Raw genomic sequence first — 21,258 nt, 5'->3', positions numbered from 1 at the left:
ATCTTGTTGGATTTGGTGGGACATTTTGGAGCCAAAGTCAAACTGTGTGTGTGATAGTCTTGTAAAGGTGCTAGGACTTAATTTTCAGATCTGGAATAAGAACAGGTGGCAGCTGATGGCAGGAGTCACAATGGTTTCCATGACAACGGGACTGGTTCTTAGTCACCCTCCCATCCTCCACAAAACCAACTGCAGCTTTTCTCATAAGGTGCTTATTAAATATTTGTTAAATGAATGATGAATCACAGAATGGTGTGTGCGCTTTGCAATTAAGGCTGCCGTTCCCTAGCTAGCTAAAAAGCTTTTAAAGCTACAATAATTACTGTATTTACCCATGATATTTTGCATAATTTGCATATTAACTTAACCCGAAAATAATAAACTAGAGATTCCCATTCTTGCTGAACCACCCTGTCGCAGATCTTTTCCCTATTGTAGAAGTAGCCCAGATGTTTGCTTAAGACGGCCTCAGGATGGGAGGGTGCCCTGTGTCATATAGGTGCCTGCACATTACCTAGAAATACTTGTTTCCCCCTTGAAGTCCCCCTCCACCGCCTTCTGCTCTCCCGCCCTTCCCCCTCCCTGGGCTCTGCGCATTAGCTCACGCGCAGGCGCTAGCCTACCCCTCCCCCGCGCCTCTCTTCCCGCGCTCAGACAGCAGCCGGCGGGGACCAGCCGAAAACACAAAAGGCTTCCGCAGCTGGCGTCCCCCGTTGCCTGTGGCAACCATTGAGCGGCCCTTCTCTCTCCCTTGACCCCGCAATAACAGAGTAAACAGGGCCTCCATTGGCTGGCCGGAGAAAGGAGGCCAATCGGAATAGAGGTTGTAAGGAGGCGGCCGAGAGAGGTTGTGGGGGGGGGGGTTAGGAAGCTAGGGTTAGAGGCTACCGGTGAGGCTAGAATCCCAGCGTGGTCGTTTGGAGCAGATATGTCTGTCCGGAGGCACATTGGGAATCCTGAGGTGAGGGCCAGGTCCGGATCGGAGAGCCGGAGGGGGCGGGCGCACCGGAAAAGGCTCCACGTGGCCAGGGAAGAGCAGCTAGCGACTTCCGCTGGCCGGAAGGCGGGAAGCGGCCGGCGTGAGGAGGGGTCTGGAGAGCGCAGAGAGGCGGGGCGGGCCTGGGGGACTCGGAGCTGAGGCCGGGATCCGGTGGAGGAGAGGCCACTCTCTCGCACATGCTCACTGAGCGCTGGAGGTTGTCGCCCAGAGCCGCAAAGTGCGCGAGGACACAGCCCCTTCCCTCAAAGGGCTTCCAGTCTAGGCGCGGCGGTAACACAAAATAATGAACACGTGAATTAACGCCCCAAACACTGAAGGAGCAAAATCAAGGGCAGCCATCATTTCTGATGATGGGGATGCAGAAGAGGAATAGCAGATCAAGCCATTTGGAAAGGACGCAGAATATGACCTTAGTTTACCCTCTTCCCGATAGGACCTTTAACTTTGTTCCGCCTCTAGTGCCCTGCTGTATTTGTGGTCATTTAGTTTCAACAAATGTTGATTGGACTCTTACATGGCAGTAGGTGCTAGAAACACAGAGTAAGACAAGGCATTCGCCCTTGAGGAAGCTCAGTCTAGGGAGGGAGACTTGGAAACAATTTGAATACAGCGTGGTTGGGGAACAGGTTGCCAGAGCACAGAGACTGGACTCGACGGAGTGAGGGAAGCGTCGGTCCTGGACATGGTCTGAAATGGCGAGGTGACTGGGAGTGGACAGTTGGTTCCCTGTAGAGAAGCTGGAGTAAAGTCTGGAAGGGTCTTCTGGGCCTTTATACCGAACAGGAGTTGCAAATTATTTCATTTCATGGTGGTTGGCTATGAGCTATGCAGAGAAAGTTGTGAGGCTCTGCAGGAGAACACCAGGATCAAATATAATCTCTACTATGAAGGTGGGGGAGGTAGGTGGGGAGAGTGGCCGTTTATTTATCTTGCCTGCTGGTCTGAATTTGAGAAGCTTTTGAGGACTTTTCAGTAACTGAGTGATGTGGTCAGATTTGCATTTTAGGCAGAGGGCTGTAGCCACATCGTGGAGTTGAGGAGGCCAGGACTGAGGTAGGCGGGTGGGTTAGGTGGTATTTGCCATATAGACCTAAAGGAAAGTCATGGAACATGGGACAGAAAAGAGAAATATTTAGATAATTAAATCATTAAGACTTCATGATTAGCTTTGAGAAATGAGAGTGGAAGGGATGACTTAGTTTCCCAGCTTGGGCTACTCAGCAGTGCCCATGCCATTGATGAGATCAGGAATGTGGGAGAAAGAGGAGTGTAGGGGACCGGAGCTGGGATGCTCTGTGTGGTCATACATTTGTGTCCTAGAGGAAGATGTCCAACTTACTTGTTTTAGTGGAGCACATTTTCCAGTAAGTTCTTGAAAAAAAGTGCATGAGAAATAACCATTTTTTATTTCTGTCTAAAATGCTAAGCATGTCTGAAAATGTTGTTATTCTGCCTTCACATTTATTTGCTTGCAAGTTTGGTGGAGTATAGAATTCTTGGTTGGAAACCATCAGCATTTTGAAAACATTGCATTATAGTTTTCTAGTATGCACTGTTGCTGTGGAGAAGTCCAGAGCCATGCTGTACCTTTGTACTTGACTTGATTTTTACTTTTTAGAAGCTTGTAGAATTTTCTCTATGTTATCAGTGTTGTGTTTCACAAAGATACTCCTTGCTGTGGGTCTCTCCACTCGTTTTGGTAGGCACTGGAGTTCATGTCTTTCTGTGCTGTGAAATTCTGCTGAATTATTTTGTTGTTGACTTCTCCCTCCTATTTTCTCCATTCTCTCTCTCTCTTTCTTTTTTTTTTTTTTTTGATTTATTTATTTATTTATTTGACAGAGAGAGAGAGAGAGAAAGAGAGATCACAAGGAGGCAGAGAGGCAGGCAGAGAGAAAGGGAGAAGCAGGCTCCCCGCTGAACAGAGTGTCCCATGTGGGGCTGGATCCCAGGACCCTGAGATCACGACCCGAGCTGAAGGCAGAGGCCTAACCCATTGAGCCACCCAGGCGCCCCTCCATTCTCTCTTTCTTAAATTCATTATTTTCATGTCACTTCTATAAGACTGGTTCTCTAATTTTCTTAAATTTTATTTCCTGTTTTCCGCATCTTTGTCTATCTTTGTCTTTTTGCTCTCTTTGGGAGATTTGTTTATTTAACTTTATCTTCTAATCCTATTTAATTTCTGCCATTGTGTTCTTAATTCTTAAGACCTGTTTTGGGCTCTGATGTCCTTTTACAAAAATTTTATTTTGAAATAACTATAGATTCATAGGAAGTTGCAAAAATATAAAGTCCCATGTACCTTCACCCAGTTTCCTCATTGATTATAATTTATGTAAGTATAATACAATATCAAAGCCATAAATTTGTACAATTTGACATTTGTACAATGTGTGTATTATTCTAGGCTATTTTTTCACATGTGTAGGCTTAATATAATCAAGGTTTCACGTGTTTAGATTTATAATCAAAATACAGAACTATTCCGTCACCACAAATAGCTCCCTCATACTGTCCCTTCCTAGTCATTTCCATTTCCTCTACCTCACCATCCTAGCCCCTGGCAACCACTAATGTGTTCTCCATTTCTGTAATTTTGTCATTTGGAATGTTACATAAATGGAATCACATGATATGTGACCTTTTGAGACTGGCTTTTTTCACTCGGAATAATGTCCTTGAGACACACCCAAATTGTCGCCTATAGCAATAGTTCATTGCTTTTGTCGCTGATTAGTATCCTGTGGTATGTATGTATAACAGTTTGTTTAACCATTCAACTATTATAGGATATTTTGGTTGTTTTCAGTTTGGGGCTATTGTGAATAAAGATATGAACTTTTGGGTACAGCTGTTTGTATGGATGTTAATTTTCATTTCTCTGGAATAGATGCCTAGGAGTATAGTTGCTAGGTTGTATGTGAGCTTACATTTAGTTTTTTAGAAACTACCAAACTATTTTCTAGAGTGAACTGTACCATTTTACATTCTCATCACCAGTGAATGAAAGATGAGTTTTTGCACATTCTTGACAACATCTGGTATTGTCAGTATTTTTTATTTTAGTTGAGTTTTTTTTGTTTTTTTTTGTGATTTTTTTGTGTGTTTGTTGTTTTATTTGTTTTTAGAGAGGGAGAGAGGAGGAGGGAAGGAGGGACAGAGGTTGAGGGAGAGAGAATCTCAAGCGGGTTCCACAACAAGCACAGAACCCAGTGTGGGGCTTGATCTGATAACCCCAAGACATTGACCTAAGCCAGAATCAAGAGTTGGGCTGAGCCACCCAGATGCCCTATTTTAGTTGTTTTATTTTTTTAAAGATTTATTTATTTATTTATTTGACAGAGAGAGAGAGAGAGCATAAGCAAGGGAGCAGCTGACAGAGGGAGAGAGGAGAAGCAGGCTCCCCAAGGAGCAGGGAGCCTGACGCGGGGCTCGATCCCAGGACCCCGGGATCATGACCTGAGCTGAAGGCAGTTGCTTAACCAACTAAGCCACACAGGCGCCCCATTGTTGTTTTAGTGGGTACACTGTGACATCTCCTAATGGTCTGAACTTGTATTTCCCCAATGGATACTGAGGTTGAACATCTTAAATTTTTTCATGTGCTTATTTGCCATTCATATATCTTCTTCAACAGAGTATCTCTTTGCATCTTTTTCCTAATTTCTAATTGGATTTTTTTTACTGTTGTTTTTGTTTGTGACTATATAAATATAGATTGTTGCCAAAGCAGTGATCATTATGGTTACATTTGCTTTCTTATTATTTTTTGTTTTTCCTGGAGTTCCTATCTACCTTTATTTTTATTCTATACTATTCCTAAATTTTTATAAATAATGTAGGAAAATTTTCCTACATCACTATTTATCATTTGTTTCCAGTTATCTTTTCCAAAATGTTCTCTGTGCGTGTGTGTGTGTGTGTGTGTGTGTGTGTGTGTGTAGAGTTTTATTTTGCAGTTTTCTTTTACCTAAATGTTGCAACATCATATATATGGCTTTTTGACTTGCTCTTTGCACTTAACAATAAGTCTTGGAAATCTTTCCATGTCAGACAAATATAGGTCAACTTAATTTATTTTTAAGATTTTATTTATTTGTTTGACAGAGAGAGAGAGACACCAAGAGAGGGAACACAAGCAGGGGGAGTGAGAGAGGGAGAAGCAGGCTCCCCATTGGGCAAGGAGCCTGACATGGGGCTCGCTCGATCCCAGAACCCTGGAATCATGACCTGCGGCAAAAGCAGATGCTTCAGGACTGAGCCAACCAGGGGGCCCTCCCCGCAACTTAATTCTTTTCTTGTAACTCTTACATAAGTACTTGGTCTTGTTGTAGAGCAAAAGTTGTTTTTTTTTTATTTTTGTTACTTGTTAAATTTTAATGTTTTTGCTAACAGCATTATGAGGTATAATGCACCCATTTAAAATATACAATTCAGTAGTTTTAATATATTCACAGAGTTGAGCAATCATCACTGATCAGAATTTTTATTACACCAAACAGAAATTCTATAACCTTTAGCTATCCTCAATTTTCCCATTGTCTACCCCATCCAGTCTTGACAATCACTAATCTAATTTGTCTGTATATTTGCCTTTTGTCTACATTTCATATAAATGGAGTCATGCAAAATGTAGTCTTGTATGACTGGCTTCTTTAACTTAGCACAACGTTTTAAGGTTCATCCAGGTTATAGCATTGTATTCGTACTTCATTCCTTTCTACTACTGAATGATATTCCTTAACATAGACATACATATTTTATTTGTCTGTTCTTTCTGATGGACATTTGGATTGTTTCTACTTTGGAGCTATTATGAATGATGCTACTATGAATATTCATGGACAAGTTTTTGTGTGTATATGTGTTTTCATTTCTCTAATGATAGTTTTTGGAAATATTTTTTCCCCTGCATAGTTTATTTCCTTCCTCTTGCTATTTTTCATTTTGTTTTGTTAGATTAATATTAGTTAACTCAGGCTGCCATAACAAAATGCCACATACTGGGTTGCTTAAACAACAGAAGTTTATTTCTGGCAGTTTTGGAGTGCTGGGAGGTTCAAGATCAAGGTGCTGGCCAGTTTAGTTTCTAGTGAGAGGTCTCTCTTGCCTTGCAGATGGCTGCCTTCTCATTGTGTGTTCCTAGATTTCTTTCTGTGTGTACTTGTACAGAGGGGGAAGCTCTTGGGTGTCTCTTTCTACTACACTTGTGCCCCACCCTTATGATCTTATTTAACCTTAATTACCTCCTAAAGGCCCTATCTCCAAATACAGTTACACTGGAGATTAGGGCCTCAACATGACTCAAAAACATTAATTAATAATTTAGGATTAAAAGAAGCCTCAGAACATTGCTATGAAGTGAAGTGGATTGCTGTGAATTTTGGGGGGGACACAATCCACTTCACTTTGTAGAAACTTAAACGGGTGATTGCAATCTGTATATTTGAGAGGAGCTTTCTGATGGTGAGCCCAATTACAGGAAGATCTCACTGGGCCATGATTTGGGCGACTATCCTCCCAAATCTGTACCTTCAGCTCTTTCCTCTTAGGCTGGTGATTTTCCTCAGAGAATTCCTTCAGTCTCCTGAGAGTAAAAGCCTACCTGAATTCCTGGAGGAATTAGGGCTAGGAGCTAAATCTCAACATTAGTATGCATCATTCACTTAATACCCCTAGTTTCAGTAATGATATCTCTGCCTTTCTTTGTCTATAGACCTCCCAGTCCAGAAATCCTTCTCAGGGAATAAATCTATAGAGAGCTACCATGGTGGGGGAGGGGCAGTCACCCAGTAGGGCACAGGGAACAGGGATTTGGAGATCAAATTGCTTCTCAATCAGCCTTCAAACAATCTTCCTTATTTGAGCCACTCCTTCTGCTCCCCACTTCCGGAGGTGCTTGAGGCTGTCAATTCCTAAGACTTTTAAGAATTGTTCTTGGCTTTCCCTTTGACTTTCTTGAATCAGTCAAGTCATTTTCACTGTTGATTCGCTTTCTAGAATTCAAAAATCTATTGCTGTCACTTCTCCCACACTCTGGTTTTTTGAGCTTTATGTCCTTAAAATAGAAGACAAAATTGAGGTTTTGGAAGGAAGTGAAATTAAATGCATGTGTTCAATATGCTGTCTTCACCCAATAGTTCATGATCTGTAATTATTTTATTTATAATCTATAATTACTTATTTGTTTATTTCTGGCATACTTACAAGAACATAAACTAGGGTCCTTGTATGCATTGTCCCACTGCCTAGCATGCAGTAAACATCTGTTGAATGAGTAAATGAATATAGGCCTGAGCTGGGAGAAGAAGTCAGGCGGTGGTTCCCTGTTTGGATATCAAGCATATAAATGGAATTAGACCTAAGTGTTTGGCTCTCAGAGAACCTGTAGATTGAGAAGATGGAATCCTGGGGATCACAGTGTTTAAGCAGCTGACAGAAATGATCCATGTGTCATTGGAGAATCAGGGGAGAGCAATATCCCTGAAGCCAAGGGAGTGGAAACTGAAGAAGGTGGGGCTATATACCAGTGTCAAGTGGTACCGAAAGGTTGAGTGAGTTAAATAATGGAAAGTCAGCATTATAATCAGCAATTAGGGGCTCTCTGATGCTGGCTAGCTACCAGAGGAACCATAGGAGAATGGTGGGGACAATAGCCATGTTGCAATGGATTGAGGAATAAAGTGCAGATACCCAGAAGGCATTCCAGTTATATATTAGAATATGTATTCCGCTTATATATTGACTTATCACGAATCACCCCATGTTTAGTGACTTAAAATAATAGTCATTTTATTATGATCTCTATGGTTCTGAAGGTTGACCGGGCTCAGCTAGGTGCTTCTTATTTGGGATCTCATGTGGTTTTGCAGGCAGACAGAAGCCAGGCTAGTGTTTTCTTGAAGGCTTCTTCATGGCTGTTGCTACAGTCTGTTGGCAAGGACCTCAGTTGGGGCTATCAGCCATACCACCTACAAATGGCCTTTTCTATATGGCTTGGCCTTCCTGACAACATTGTAGCTGAGTTCCAAGAACAAGTATCCCAGGAGAACCAGGTGGAAACGTATTGCCTTTTATGATCTCGCCTCAGAAGTCATAAGGCAGTACTTTAATCATAGTCACAAGCCCATCCAGATTCAAGTGTGGGTCTGGGGGGTGCGGGGGGAAAAAAGGGGACATTGGCCCACCCCACCATGGGAGGAGTTTCAACATCACAGTATACGTGAGATGGGAAATTCTGTTGCAAATGTCTTGAAAAATACAATCAGCCATAGGTAGTAGTTGCTAATAAAGTGGGGTTGCTACATGTGCATACAGGGTCAAGATTGGTGTTTGAGATCAGTAGAATTGGACCAGATTAAAACTGCCATTAAAAAAAAATGTTCTCTTTTCAAAGACCTGTATTAAATGTGAGATTGCCTTAAATGAGACTCTTTTCAAGATTGAATTCATTTCCTTCATTTTAGGGACCTCCTGTCTATTCAAAGGAGATAAGTAGGGAAATTCTGAACAAAATGTATAATGGTATTTTTTAAAGTCCTTTAAATGTAAATCTTATTATATATGTTGCAGTTGAAATACAACCAACCTTGTGAGTTTCATTTTGAGAGAGGTGGGAAGTCAGAAAAGCTCATTCATGTTTGAACAATTTGAGATTCAGACAATCTCAGTCATTTTTTAGTGATTTGCTTTCAGAAAAATCCCATTGTTGACTTCTCATTCTTCTCCCCTCTCCAACATCCATGCATTCATAGAGCCCAGTATTTCTTTGCATGTATTAGTAATTGGTCAAAATACTCTTGCAATGATGTGGCTCACAACTCAGTATTTTTGGTACCTTCCGTTGTCCTCAGGACCTCCTCCAGACGCTCAGTCTACGTTCGGGCTTCTCTGCTTAGAGTCTACATGTCCATGTCCCACCATACAGCACAGGATTTCATATACCCATGGTTCTTAACCCTTTTTGGGTTATAAACCCCTTTCAAAATTTAGTGAAAATCTCAGACCCCTTCCCCAGATGAATGCACATTCACAAAATTTTCGTAGTTTCATAGGACTCATGGGCCATCTAAAACTCGCTGGTGGATCTGGTATTCAGAGCCCCTGGAACGAGTGGAAGTGGGCAGGCTCTAGAGGCAGACTACCCAGTTTCATTCCAGGTCCCGCTCTTCTCACCAGCTGACTAACCTCGGGAAATCACTCCATCTCTGTGTCCCATTTCCCAATATGTAGAATGAAGATAATACTAATATCTACATCAGGAGTGGTTGTGAGGATTAAATGAGATAATGTAGGTAAAATGCTTAGTCAAGTTGCTGATGACATGGTTAAGTGCTCAGTAAATGTTAGCAGGGATTATCTTCATTGTTGTTGTACCTTCTCTAGCAAATCGAACAATGTGGGGTTCTTTCAACATGCTTTTAAAGTGGCTTTACTGCTCTAATTTTCTCCACTTGGAATACTTTTTCCATCCTTCCCCCCCTGCCTTTATCCATAGAAGTTCAACCCTTAAAACCCAGTTCCAGTGCCATTTCTTCCACAAAGTCTTGCACCCCCCAACCCCCCCAACCCCTCAACCCCGTATGTGGGTTCCTAGGACATCCCGCTGTGCTGTTCAGGGCTCAGAGCCAATGCATCCATTAGTCAGTCCTTACTGCTCACACTGGTGGGAGGCCCTGCAGCAGGTACAGAGATCCAAGAGGTCAAGCTATGTCCCAAATGCAGGAAGTGAGGAGTGTGATTCGTACAAAGTGCTGTGACCATCCGGGCAGGGAAGAGACTTCCATCTGGCCGGGACCTTCACAGGAGTCTGCTTGGAAGATACGTCTATGCTGGGTCTTGAAAGACAAGTAGAAGTGATGGATGGCATGGGTAGACAGAAAGGACATTATCTTTGGACCCTTTCCAGGGATGTAAACCCTCAAAGGATCTTTGACATTTTTCATTGCTCACTGATAATATCACAGACATGAACTTTCTTAGCCTCCTCCATCCTCCTGATAAACTTCATCATGACTACCTATCTGATATCTTTACCTTAAATACATATCCAAAGCAGAACCTTCCACCTGGGCTCTGGGCCTCATCCTCTCCCGTTCCCTCCTGTCCATACCTTATTGCTTCATTTCCAACCCCTCCTATCTAGCCTCTAAACATCCTCAAATCTCTCCTTTCTTCCAAAACAAAACAAAGCAACAACAAAAACTAATTCCTTAGCAACTCTCAAGGAAAAAAAAAAAAGGCCATCTGGCTACTATCTTCTTTCCTCCCTCCCCATCTCATACAACCTGCTGTTTTTGCTTCTGCTTCTGTTAGTTTGCTATAACCTCATCCACCAGGGTCGTCAACAATGTCCTGCTTTGTTCAATCCAAATTTGCTTTGTTATTCTCTTACTTGACCTGCATTCTTGCTCGCTTGTTCATGTTTGACCTCTTGTTCTCGGACTTGACAGCATTGATCACTGTTGACCACTCCCTTCTTCCTGAAACTCTTTAGTTTTCATGACCCACTTTCTTCTGGCCTCTCATGAGTCTCATGCATGGTGCTTTTTTCTACCTGACCTTAAGTGCTGGGGTTTTTCTTCTCCGTCTTACACAATCTCTGATGGTGATTTTGTCTATTCATATGGCTTCCTCTGCTTCCTAGATGCCGACAACCCCCAAGTCTTATTTCTGCAACCCCAGATTTCCCTCCTGATCTCAGACCCAAACAGCCAGCCCACCACTTCCATTTCAAATGACCTACAGACATTGCACACTTAACATGCCTCAATAGGAAAAACATGTTTTTTTTTCAATATATGCTTCCCCCTTAAATCCCTTTTTTGGGGAATGATAATCACTGTCATCTCCCTGTTATACCGGTCAGTTTTCAATCATATTGATTTTACGTCTTTAAAAGATTTCTTGAAACTGTCTCTTCTTTGTCATCTCTACTGTCACTCCCTTAGCACCGCAGATGTTTCTTTTTTTTTTTTTAATATTTTATTTATTTATTTGACAGAGATCACAAGTAGGCAGAGAGGCAGGCAGAGAGAGAGGGGGAAGCAGGCTCCCTGCTGAGCAGAGAGCCCAATGCGGGGCTTGATCCCAGGACCCTGAGACCATGACCCAAGCCGAAGGCAGAGGCTTAACCCACTGAGCCACCCAGGCGCCCACCGCAGATGTTTCTTAGAACAACTACCTCTTAACTGATCTTGGTGCCTCCATCCTTGATGGCGGCGATCCCATTAGTTCTCCAAAATGCTGCCAGTGTGAATTTCTAGAATGAAGGATAATCCCATCACTTCTCCTTAAACTGTCTTCAATGACTCCCCAATCATCTGCACTAGGGTTTCTCAACTTTGGCACCAGTAGCATTTGGGGCCAGCTCCTTCTTTGCTGTAGGGGACTTCCCTGTCATTGTAGGATGTTTGGCAGTCTCCCCGCCCTCTACTCAGTGGATACCAGTAGCATCTCCACCACCACCCCCAGTTCTGACAACCTAGAATGTCTGCAGACATTGGCAATTGTTCCCAGGAGCAGAGGGAGCAAAATTGCCATTTAAGAACTAGTCAACTAGGGGCGCCTGGGTGGCTCAGTGGGTTAAAGCCTCTGCCTTCGGCTCAGGTCATGATCCCAGGGTCCTGGGATCGAGCCCCACATCAGGCTCTCTGCTCCGTGGAGAGCCTGCTTTCTCCTCTCTCTCTGCCTGCCCCTCTGCCTACTTGTGATCTCTGTCTGTCAAATAAATAAATAAAATCTTTAAAAAAAAAGAACTAGTCAACTACAGGAAAAAAAAAAATCTGGGTTTCTTAGTGTGGATACAAGGCCCTTGAGGAACTGCCCTCCCTGCCTCTTCAGTCTCATCTGACCCCATGCTGCCCGCTGTGCCCTGGGTCCACCCAGAAACCCTGCTGCTTCCACCCACGACTCCTTTAGCTTGACTGATTTTCTTGGCCATCAGATTTCGGCCCAAAAGTCACCGCTCAGGACATGGTTCTTGACTCTTTCAATCAGGATCAGCGGCTGATCCCGCAAGCTCCTGTCCCCTGCTTCCCTCTCCTTTTCATCATGCAAAGTGGGGTTTCTCTTTGTTGGTTTATCTTCCTTCCCAGCACCACCGAGAACTGGATGGCTGTGGTCCTCAGTGCAGGAGCTCACTCCAGTAAATGTTGCCTGAATGGTTAGTGCTCAATAAGGCTTTGTTGAATGAATGAATAGTCCTTGAAACAGCTTCTTTCCTCAGCTCTTTCACTTTCCACCATTCCATCATGTTTATGTAATTGAAAGAAGCCAGTTGGTCAGTAGGTCAAGAAATAGTCAACCCCCCCCGAAGCAAGAATTTTAAGGAGAAAAGTATGGCAGTTCCATAAAATCTATGGCAGTCTGCTTAGAGTGAAGCACAGTTGTACGTTGTAGTTGGCACTAGAAAGTCAGGAACAAGAAGTGGGTCCAAAATGGGAAAATGGAAAAGAGACACTACATTTTTCTACTGCAGCATATGGATTTCTCATTAGTCTCTGTAAGGGAAAACCGGGGGCGGGAAGGGCCCAGCGACTGCAGCTGTCCACACTCTCTCCCCCCATCATTCTGCTGCCACCACACCTGGTCCTCGGAGACACCCTCACTTCTTAGCTATGTTGGCTTAGGTATGGACAAATCCCCTTGGTTCAGCAGAGACTAGCCTGGAGTTTTTCAAAAGACACTTTGCTAGGAAACTAGTGGAAAACAAAACTAAACAAAAGTAAAAACAGGAAATAGCATATAGAAATTATGAAAGTACAGAGTACCAAACAAAAAAAAAATTAAAGAAAATCCCTTAGCCTAAGATAATGGAATTCTACTATTAGCTTTTCTTGACTCAGTTTACCAGATGCATGATTTCCCTGGCTTTTTAGTTTGCATTTTTGGGGTTTTTGGTTTGTTTTGCTATGATACTGTTTTCCTCTGGGGTATCTTATTCTAAAGTTCCCCTTTTCAGTCTTTAAATATTTCCCTTCTCTCACTTAAGAATCTTCTGTTTTCATCTAGGAAAGAGTTGGAATCGATGTCAGAGTCACTTTCTCTTAAAGACAGCAGTTTGCTGGTCAGAGGGAGACTGAAGTTTTCCAGTCTTTCCCTAGGGATAAAATAGCTCAGGGGTTACGTGCGTGCGTGCGCGCGCGCACACACACACACACACACACACACACATCAGAGGCCCAGGGCTAAGTGTTCACTTGCCTGGAGCGAAATGGAAAACACAGACAATGTCATGAGTTTTTTAATAACACTTAAAGACCAATCTTTTTATTCTAGGATTTTTTTTTCTTTCTTACATTTTAGGTATTAAAATATCAGATGGTGGTTATGAGTTTTGTGCTTTTTTTTTTAAATGTCCTTTCTTGGCAAAATTAAATGTTGATTTTTCTCTGTTGGTGCCCCCAGTTTTAAAAGAAATTCTTCCTGGTCTCTGAAATCTAAAACTCTGGCCAGCAGGACATGCTGTAGCTAACTGCATTTTCAAGGGCAGATGATACGGGTTTTAAAGTTTGGTGTTCTCCACCTGATTTTTTCTTCTTCTTTCTTTCAGCCAGTAGAGGAAGCGACTCTTAATCTCGGGGTCATGAGTTCAAGCCCCACATTGGGTATAGAGATTACTTTAAAAATAAATAAATAGGGGCATCTGGGTGGCTCAGTCGTTAAGCATCTGCTTTTGGCTCAGGTCATGATCCCGAGGCTGGGATCGAACCCCACATCGGGCTCCCTGAACGGCAAGAAGCCTGCTTCTCCCTCTCCCACTCCCCCTGCTTGTGTTCCCTCTCTCACTATCTCTCTGTCAAATTAATTAATTAATTACAATAATTAAAAATAATAATAAAGTTTGGTATTCTCTTCCAAGGAACCAGGGGATTATTATAAGATACTCTAAGATTTTATTTATTTATTTGCCAGAGAGAGAGAGAGAGAGAGAGCTCAGCAGGCAGAGGGAGAAGCAGGCTCCCCACTGAGCAGGGAGCCCAGTGCTGGGCTTGATCCCAGGACCCTGGGATCATAATCTGAGCCAAAGGCAGATACTTAACCAACTGAGCCACCCAGGTGCCCCTATACTCTGCATTCTAGATACTCATTTGTTGACTGCATATCAGTAAATATGTCCGCCACGCACTAGGTCCTGGATGAATACAGATTTGAGGAAATCTAGAGGAAATCTAGAGAAGCAGCTCTGGTTGTAAACAGTGATGCAGGGTGCTCTGGGAGCCAGGGAGAAGAAATGCCTGATTCCACCTTGGACAGCTTACAGTGGAAGTAAGTTTCTGCCTAAGGGCAAGTCGGGGAAAGGCATTCTAGGCAGACATTTGCTAAGCCTGGAGACTTAAGTGAGCGCAGCAAGTTAGGGGAGCACTGGGGCAACAGCAATACGGGAACACGTGCGAGAGGGGCGGAAGATGAAGCCAAAAGCGTATTGGCCAGTTTTAGTTTCCTATTCCACAGCTGCCTGTGCCTGAGCGAATGATGTTCATTCTTCTAGGCCAGGAAAAGGCCCAAGCGAGAAAGCTGTATCTTGAAATGTCAATTCACCAGCCTTCCCTCACTTCGATGGCTTTCGCCAATACCCCTGAAACTTAATATGCATAAATGTCTTGTGCTTGGACTTCGAGTTCACTCCCAGAGTACAGGACAATAGCCATTTTTGGATGACCACAAACTTACCCTGGGCGGCGAGGAGCCTCAGCTGCCCCAAGAGCGGACACCATTGTAGTGACATCTGTGGAGCCTCAGACCCCAGGCACGCAGCAGGGGAGGACTGCCAAACCGGGTCCTGGCCTGGCAGCATCTGGGCACAGTGCTCAGGTCTGGGTCCAAGTGCTACTTTTCAGGGAAGAGACGGATAAAATCTGGAGGATGTCCAGGGGCAATGGCCTAGAAATCATCGTACAAAGAGTAAAACTAAAAAGAAGGGTGAGAGAGCTGCCTTTAGTTATTTTCACAGATTTCTTGAGGCAGGGGTGGAGGGGGGGTGTCTTATTCTGGGTTGTGACAGAGGATTGGATGAAACTTAGAGGGAGACTAATTTGGCTCAATGTCAGAAATCTTATAACTTTAAGAGTTTTTCTTCACCCCCACCCCCAAATTACATCATGCTATGAGATTATTTTGACAAAAAATGGAAATATTTTGACAGAAACAAGATAACCATCTTCACTTGTGGAAATGCTGTCGTGAAGCGTCCTTGACCGAAGGGACAGTTGGACCTCTAGAGCTCCTTCCTTCTTTAAATTTGATGAAATTTTAGCATCCATTCTATTTTTTAAATATCTGATTCTTTCCTGCCTTTGTCACCCTTACTTTTACATTAACTCAGTTAATTGTGAATTTTCTTATTTTTTAGTATCTGACCAAAAGAATACCACAGAATCCACGGTATCAGCATATCAAGTCAAGACTGGATACTGGTGAGTAAATATTAGAAAATTAAAACTTAAAAAAAAAAATCCAATAACAAATTACTGGCAAGAAGCAGGCAGTTATACCTGCTCTCAGTCAAAGCACAAGGTTTCTCACATTCCAGCCCCATGGCCTTCCAGGTTCAGGTTCTATCGATGAGAGCTTTTTTTTTTTTCCCTTCAGATTATCAGTAAAAGTTTCTATTTACATAATTTAGCTTCTTATAAATTGAAAAACTGATAAAAACCTTGTTCAATAAATTACGAGGCTGAAGCTAAATAAATAAATAAATAAACAAACCTCTCTTTTGAAACACTTCAAGTATATTCCTTTAAACTTGGAATAATAGATAGTATCTGTATATATTTGTTCAATTCGGTACTTGCCGAGTACCAACTACATGCAAAGTTATGGACTACGGGACATAGAAAGATGAGTGTAAATTGTGAATTTTGTGGTCAAAGAGCTTAACCACTCCCCGGGTCCCTGGTGGATTTGTAGGCTTTCCAGATTTTGATTTATTTGTTTCGTTTTTCAACCATTCAAAGTCCTTTGTGGCAAATCCATTCCATTGAGAAGGTTTTGCTAGTGGATTGGGGCACCACATGCCTTTGGCAATGCTGAATTTGCCGCTGGTAACCTGAGGACAACCAAGGAGATATAGACAAGATATTGACTTGGTTTGAATCTCATTCATTTTGTCTTTCCCTTCCTCCAGTCTCCTTTGAAATTACTGTGTTCCATTATGCAAGCTTGCTCATATAAAATGAACTTCAATTGAATGTTTTAAATGAACCACCTTTGCAGATACAATTTCTTGGGACCTTTCTTTCAAACATTTCCAAGCTGTATAGATATTTATCCTTGCAAATATCCTGTTTGACAGTAGGTAGAAAATTTTATCTCCGTTTTTGAGGAGGAGGAAATTGTGACACAGAGATTGTGTCATTTACTTGAAGTTCAATAAAAGGAGACAGAACGAGGGTTTGAACGCAGGGTGCAGAAGTTAATGGTACATCAGGAGACCTGGTGTGAAGCCTGGCCACTGTCTCTTTGGCCAGCTGCCCCAGCTTTTCCCTGAGCCTCATTCCTTCTACCACAAATGCCTTCAATTCCTCCATCTTTACCTGCCCCCCCCCACCGCCCCCTTAACTGTACCTGTGACCCACTCCTCTGGAATAAGCTATTCTGTGAAGGAAGCACTTTGGTTAAAAATGCCATATATTTTTTCTGAGGGGTCCAGATAACATTTAAAAGGCCACTATAAAGGAATGCATTTCTTTTAGAACCTTCTTAAAATGAAAATTTTTAAGAGCTGAGGTTTATTTCAGATACATAGGTTTGTCTGTATCTTCATAGATTTTTCTCCTGGAAATTGAATTGGGATTTGTGAATGAAAACCCATTTCTTTCCCTTCCATTCCTCAATTCATAACTAAAATTTGACTTAATAATAAATAGTACCTGAAATTAATTTCCTCTGTTTTTTTTTTAAATTGAAATACTTAAGTCTGCTTTTTGTAATTCATAGTAATTGCCGATAGCCTTTTATATCCCCGGGTTTTTTAACTAGTGTTTTGCTAATTAAACTTTTTATTTTGAAGTAATTATGGATTCACAATTTTAAGAAATCATGCAGAGAGTTTTCATGTACCCTTTGCCCAGTTTCCCATAGTAACATCTTATGGAAACTATATAGTATAATAACCATGATACTGACATTGACACATACAAGTCTAAATATGGAACATTTCCAGCACTGCAGGGATCCCTCATGTTGTCCTTTTAAAGGCATATCCGCTTTCTACCCTCACCCCCTCCTTAACCCCTGACAACCACTAATCTGTTCTTCAATTCTATGATTTTGTCATTTCACAGATGCTATATAAATGGAATCATATAATATACACTTTTTTTTAAATTGGCTTTGCACTCTGCATAATTCTGTGGGGACTCATTAAGGTTGTTGCATTTATTAGTTGATACCTTTTAATTTATTGAGTAGTATTCCCATTGTATGGAAGTACCACAGTTTAACCATTTATCTGTTGAAGGACATCTGGAATTGTTTCTACTTTTTAACTCTTACAAATACAGGTGCTATAAACGTTCATGTTTTGATTTTTGTTTGAATATAAGCCTTCATTTCTCCCAGGTAAACACCCAGAAGTCCAATTACTGGGTGAGATGATAGTTGAGTTTGCAGTTTTTTAAGGAACTGCAAACTGTTTTCCAGAGTAGCTAGACCATTTTACCTTCTTCCCAGCAATGAATGAATGCTCCAGTTTCCCCACATCCTTACCAGCATTTGGTGGTGTCACCATTTTTAATTTTAGCCATTCTGCTAGATGAATAGTGGCATATCACTGCCATTTTGATGTGTGTTTCCCTGATGGCTAATGATGTTGAGCAGCTCTTCGTGTACTTATTTGCCATCTGTATATCTGACTCAGTGAAGTATCTCTTCATGTCTTTTGCCAGTGTTCTGATTGTTTTGTTTGCTTTTTAACTTGAATGTGGAGTGTTCTTTATTGATTTGAGCTACTGGTCCTTTGTTGGATGCATGGTTTGCAAATATTTTCTCCAGTCTGTAGCTTGTCTTTTCATTTTCCTGGCACGATCTTTGAAGAGCCTAAGTTTTTAATTGTGGTGAAGTCCTGTGTGTCAGGTTTCCTTTTCTGGATCATGCTTTTGCTGTCAAGTCTAAGGATTCTTTGCCGAGACTAGATCCCAGAAATTTTCTATCGAAGTTTTTTCCTAAAAGTTTTATAGTTTCAGGTTTTACACTTAAGTCAACAATACACTTTGATAAAATAAATTGAAAAAATAAGAAACAAAAAAAGAGAGAGAGCACCCGAGTCACTCATTTGGTTAAGCTTCTGCCTTTGGCTCAGGTCATGATCCCAGAGTCCTGGGACTGAGTCCCACATAGGGCTTCCTCCTCAGTGGGGAGCCTGCTTCTCCCTCTCCCTCTGCTCCTCACCTCTGCTCCTGCTCTCGCTCGCTCACTCTCAAATAAATAAATAATAAAAATACAAAAAGAGAAAACAAAACATTTTGAGGTGATTACTATACAAGATATGCGGCTTAGATCAGAGTTAACTTTTTGCTTATGGATGTCTAGTTGCTCTAGCTCCATTTGTTAAAAGCCTGCCTTTCCTCCATTGGATTTCGCACGTTCACCTTTGTCAGAGAACAGTTTAGCATATTTTTGTGGATCCATTTCTGGGTTCTCTCTTCTGTTCCATTGATCTGTGTGTCTGTCCTACCACTATCTCACAGGCTTGATTAAAATTGGTTAGACTGGGGGCACCTGGGTGGCTCAGTGGGTTAAAGCCTCTGCCTTTGGCTCGGGTCATGGTCCCAGGGTCCTGGGATTGAGCCCCATATCGGGCTCTCTGCTCAGCAGGGAGCCTGCTTCCCCCGCCGTCTCTCTGCCTGCCTCTCTGCCTACTTGTGATCTCTGTCTGTCAAATAAATAAATAAAATCTTAAAAAAAAAAATTGGTTAGACTGACTGATTACTCCCACTTTCTTTCTCTTTACAAATTATTTTAGCTATTCCAATTCCTTTGCTTTTCCGTGTAAATTTTAGAATAATCTCATTTACATTTACAAAAAAAGCATTGCTCTGATTTTGTTTTAAAGATTTTATTTATTTATTTGACAGACTGAGATCACAAGTTGGCAGAAAGACAGGCAGAGAGAGAGGGGGAAGCAGGCTCTCTGTTGGGCAGAGAACCTGATGCGGGACTCGATCCCAGGACCCTGAGATCATGACCTGAGCCGAAGGCAGAGGCTTTAACCCACTGAGCCACCCAGGCGCCCCTGCTCTGATTTTGATAGGAGTTGCATTGAACCCATATACCAATTTAGGAAAAAACTGACATCTTTACTATGTCGAGTTTTCCAGTTCATTACTATAGTACACTAGTCCCCCACCCCCCTGCTGCCCCCCACCTTCCAGTTTCAATTACCTGTGGTCATCTGCAGTCTGGAAGCAGACACTCCTCCTCCTGATGCATCTCAGAAGGTCAATAGTAGTTTCATGCTACTTTACAATGCCTATGTCATTCACTTACTTCTCATCAGGCATTTTATTATCTCACATCATCACAAGAAGAAGAGTATAAGATGTTTTGAGAAACACAGAGACCGCTTTCCCATAACTTTATTGTAGTATGTATTATAATTTTTTCTTTTTTATGATCAGTTATTGTTGTTAATCTCTTAGTGTGCCCAATTTATAAATTAAACTTTGTCGTAGGCATATTAGTGTAGGGAAAACAGTACATACAGGGTCTGGTACTATCTGTGGTTGCAGGTGTCTATGAGGGGGGACAAATTGCAGCGTAAGCATCCTGTCTCTTAGATTTACATGTCTGTTAGAGTTACACCTAAGTATTTCATTTTTTGTTCAGCAATTTGTAATTGGTGTTATCTTTTTAATTTTGGTGTCATTGTGTTCATTGCTAATGTATAGAAATTACAGCTGATTTTTATATGTTTCTCCAGAATTCTAGGACTTTGCTATATTCACTTACTAGGTACAAGAAGAGTTTGTTTATTGGGGGTTTTTGTTTGTTTGGTTTTTTTGGTAGATACCTTGGGCTTTTCTCTGTAGACAGTGATGTCATTTACAAAAAAGAAGTTTTATTTATTCCTTTCCAGTCTGTGTATGTGTTTTATTTCCTTTTATTGCCTTATATTGCACTGGCTAGGACTTCCAGAACTATGTCAAATAAGAGTGATGAGAGTAAACATCCTGTCTTTTCCCTGATCTTAGGGGGAACGCATTCAGTCTTTCGTCATCAAGTATAACGTTAGCTGTATCTGACTGAAGAAGTTTCCTCCTATTCCTATTTTTCTGAGAATTTTCCATCATGAATGACTATTAAATTTGAACAAATGGTTTTACTGCATCAAGTGATATAATTATGTGATTTTGTCTTTAGCTGGTTAATATGGTGGATTACCTTGATTTGCAAATATTGTACTATTGCTGCATCCATGGACTAAACCTCACTTAGTCATGGTGTGTAATTCTTGTTAAATATTGCTCAGTTCTGTTTATTATTTGGCTAAAGATTTTTGTGTCTATATTAATGACGTGCATTAGTTTGTAATTTTTTGGCAGGGGGGGGCTGTCTTTGTCTAGTTTTAGTAGCAGGGTAACACTGGCATCATAAAATGAGTTGGAAAGTATTTCCTCGTGTTCTGTTTTTGGGAAGAGATTGTGTATTATGAATTGTATACTTAAAAATGGTGACTTTTAGTGGCGCCTGGGTGGCTCAGTTAGTTAAGCATCTGACTCTTGATTTTGGCTTGGGTTATGATCTCAGGGTTGTGAGATCGAACCAGATCTAAGCTGGTCCTGGAGCCTGCTTGAGATTCCTCCTCTCCCTCTGCCCCTTCCTCCCCACCCTACTCCCACTGATATTCTCTCTTCTCTTAAAAAAAAAATTTTTTTTTAAATTAAAAGGTGACTTTTATCATATGTAAATTATACCTCAATTTAAGAAAATAACACACCATTAGAAAAAATACTGAATAGAAAACAAAAAAGCCCTGGTGTTAATTGTTATTAATTGGTTAATTGTTGTTAATTCTTTCTTAACCATTTTGTAGAATTCTCTAGTAAAACCATCTGAACCTAGAGATTTCCTTCCTGAGGGTTTTTAAATTTTGAATTTAATTTTCTCATAGTTATGGGGCTATTCAAATTGTTTGTTTCCTATTGGGTGAGTTGTGGTAGTTTGTGTGTTTTGAGGAATTAGTACGTTTCATCCAAGTTTTCAAATTTATGTGTGTAGGACTGTAATCTTCACTTATTATCCTTCTGTTGTCT

At 41.5% G+C, this 21,258-nt stretch overlaps 1 protein-coding gene across 1 annotated transcript in view; it reads left to right on the top strand.

The window, feature by feature from the left end:
* Window positions 1-836: 836 nt before the first annotated feature.
* Window positions 837-21,258, top strand: part of CEP41 (centrosomal protein 41) — a 47,213-nt gene continuing 26,791 nt past the window's right edge. The window contains exons 1-2 of the mRNA XM_080831405.1: window positions 837-961; window positions 15,357-15,420. Of these exons, the coding sequence (XP_080687531.1) occupies window positions 929-961; window positions 15,357-15,420 (97 nt within the window). The 5' untranslated portion in view covers window positions 837-928. The remainder of the gene's footprint in view (window positions 962-15,356; window positions 15,421-21,258) is intronic.

This window comes from Martes martes (assembly GCF_963455335.1).
Source record: "Martes martes genome assembly, contig: scaffold_152, whole genome shotgun sequence".
In the NCBI taxonomy this organism is placed as follows: domain Eukaryota; kingdom Metazoa; phylum Chordata; class Mammalia; order Carnivora; family Mustelidae; genus Martes; species Martes martes.
Note: the sequence above shows the minus strand (reverse complement) of the source record. Positions and strands in the feature narration are given on the sequence as shown.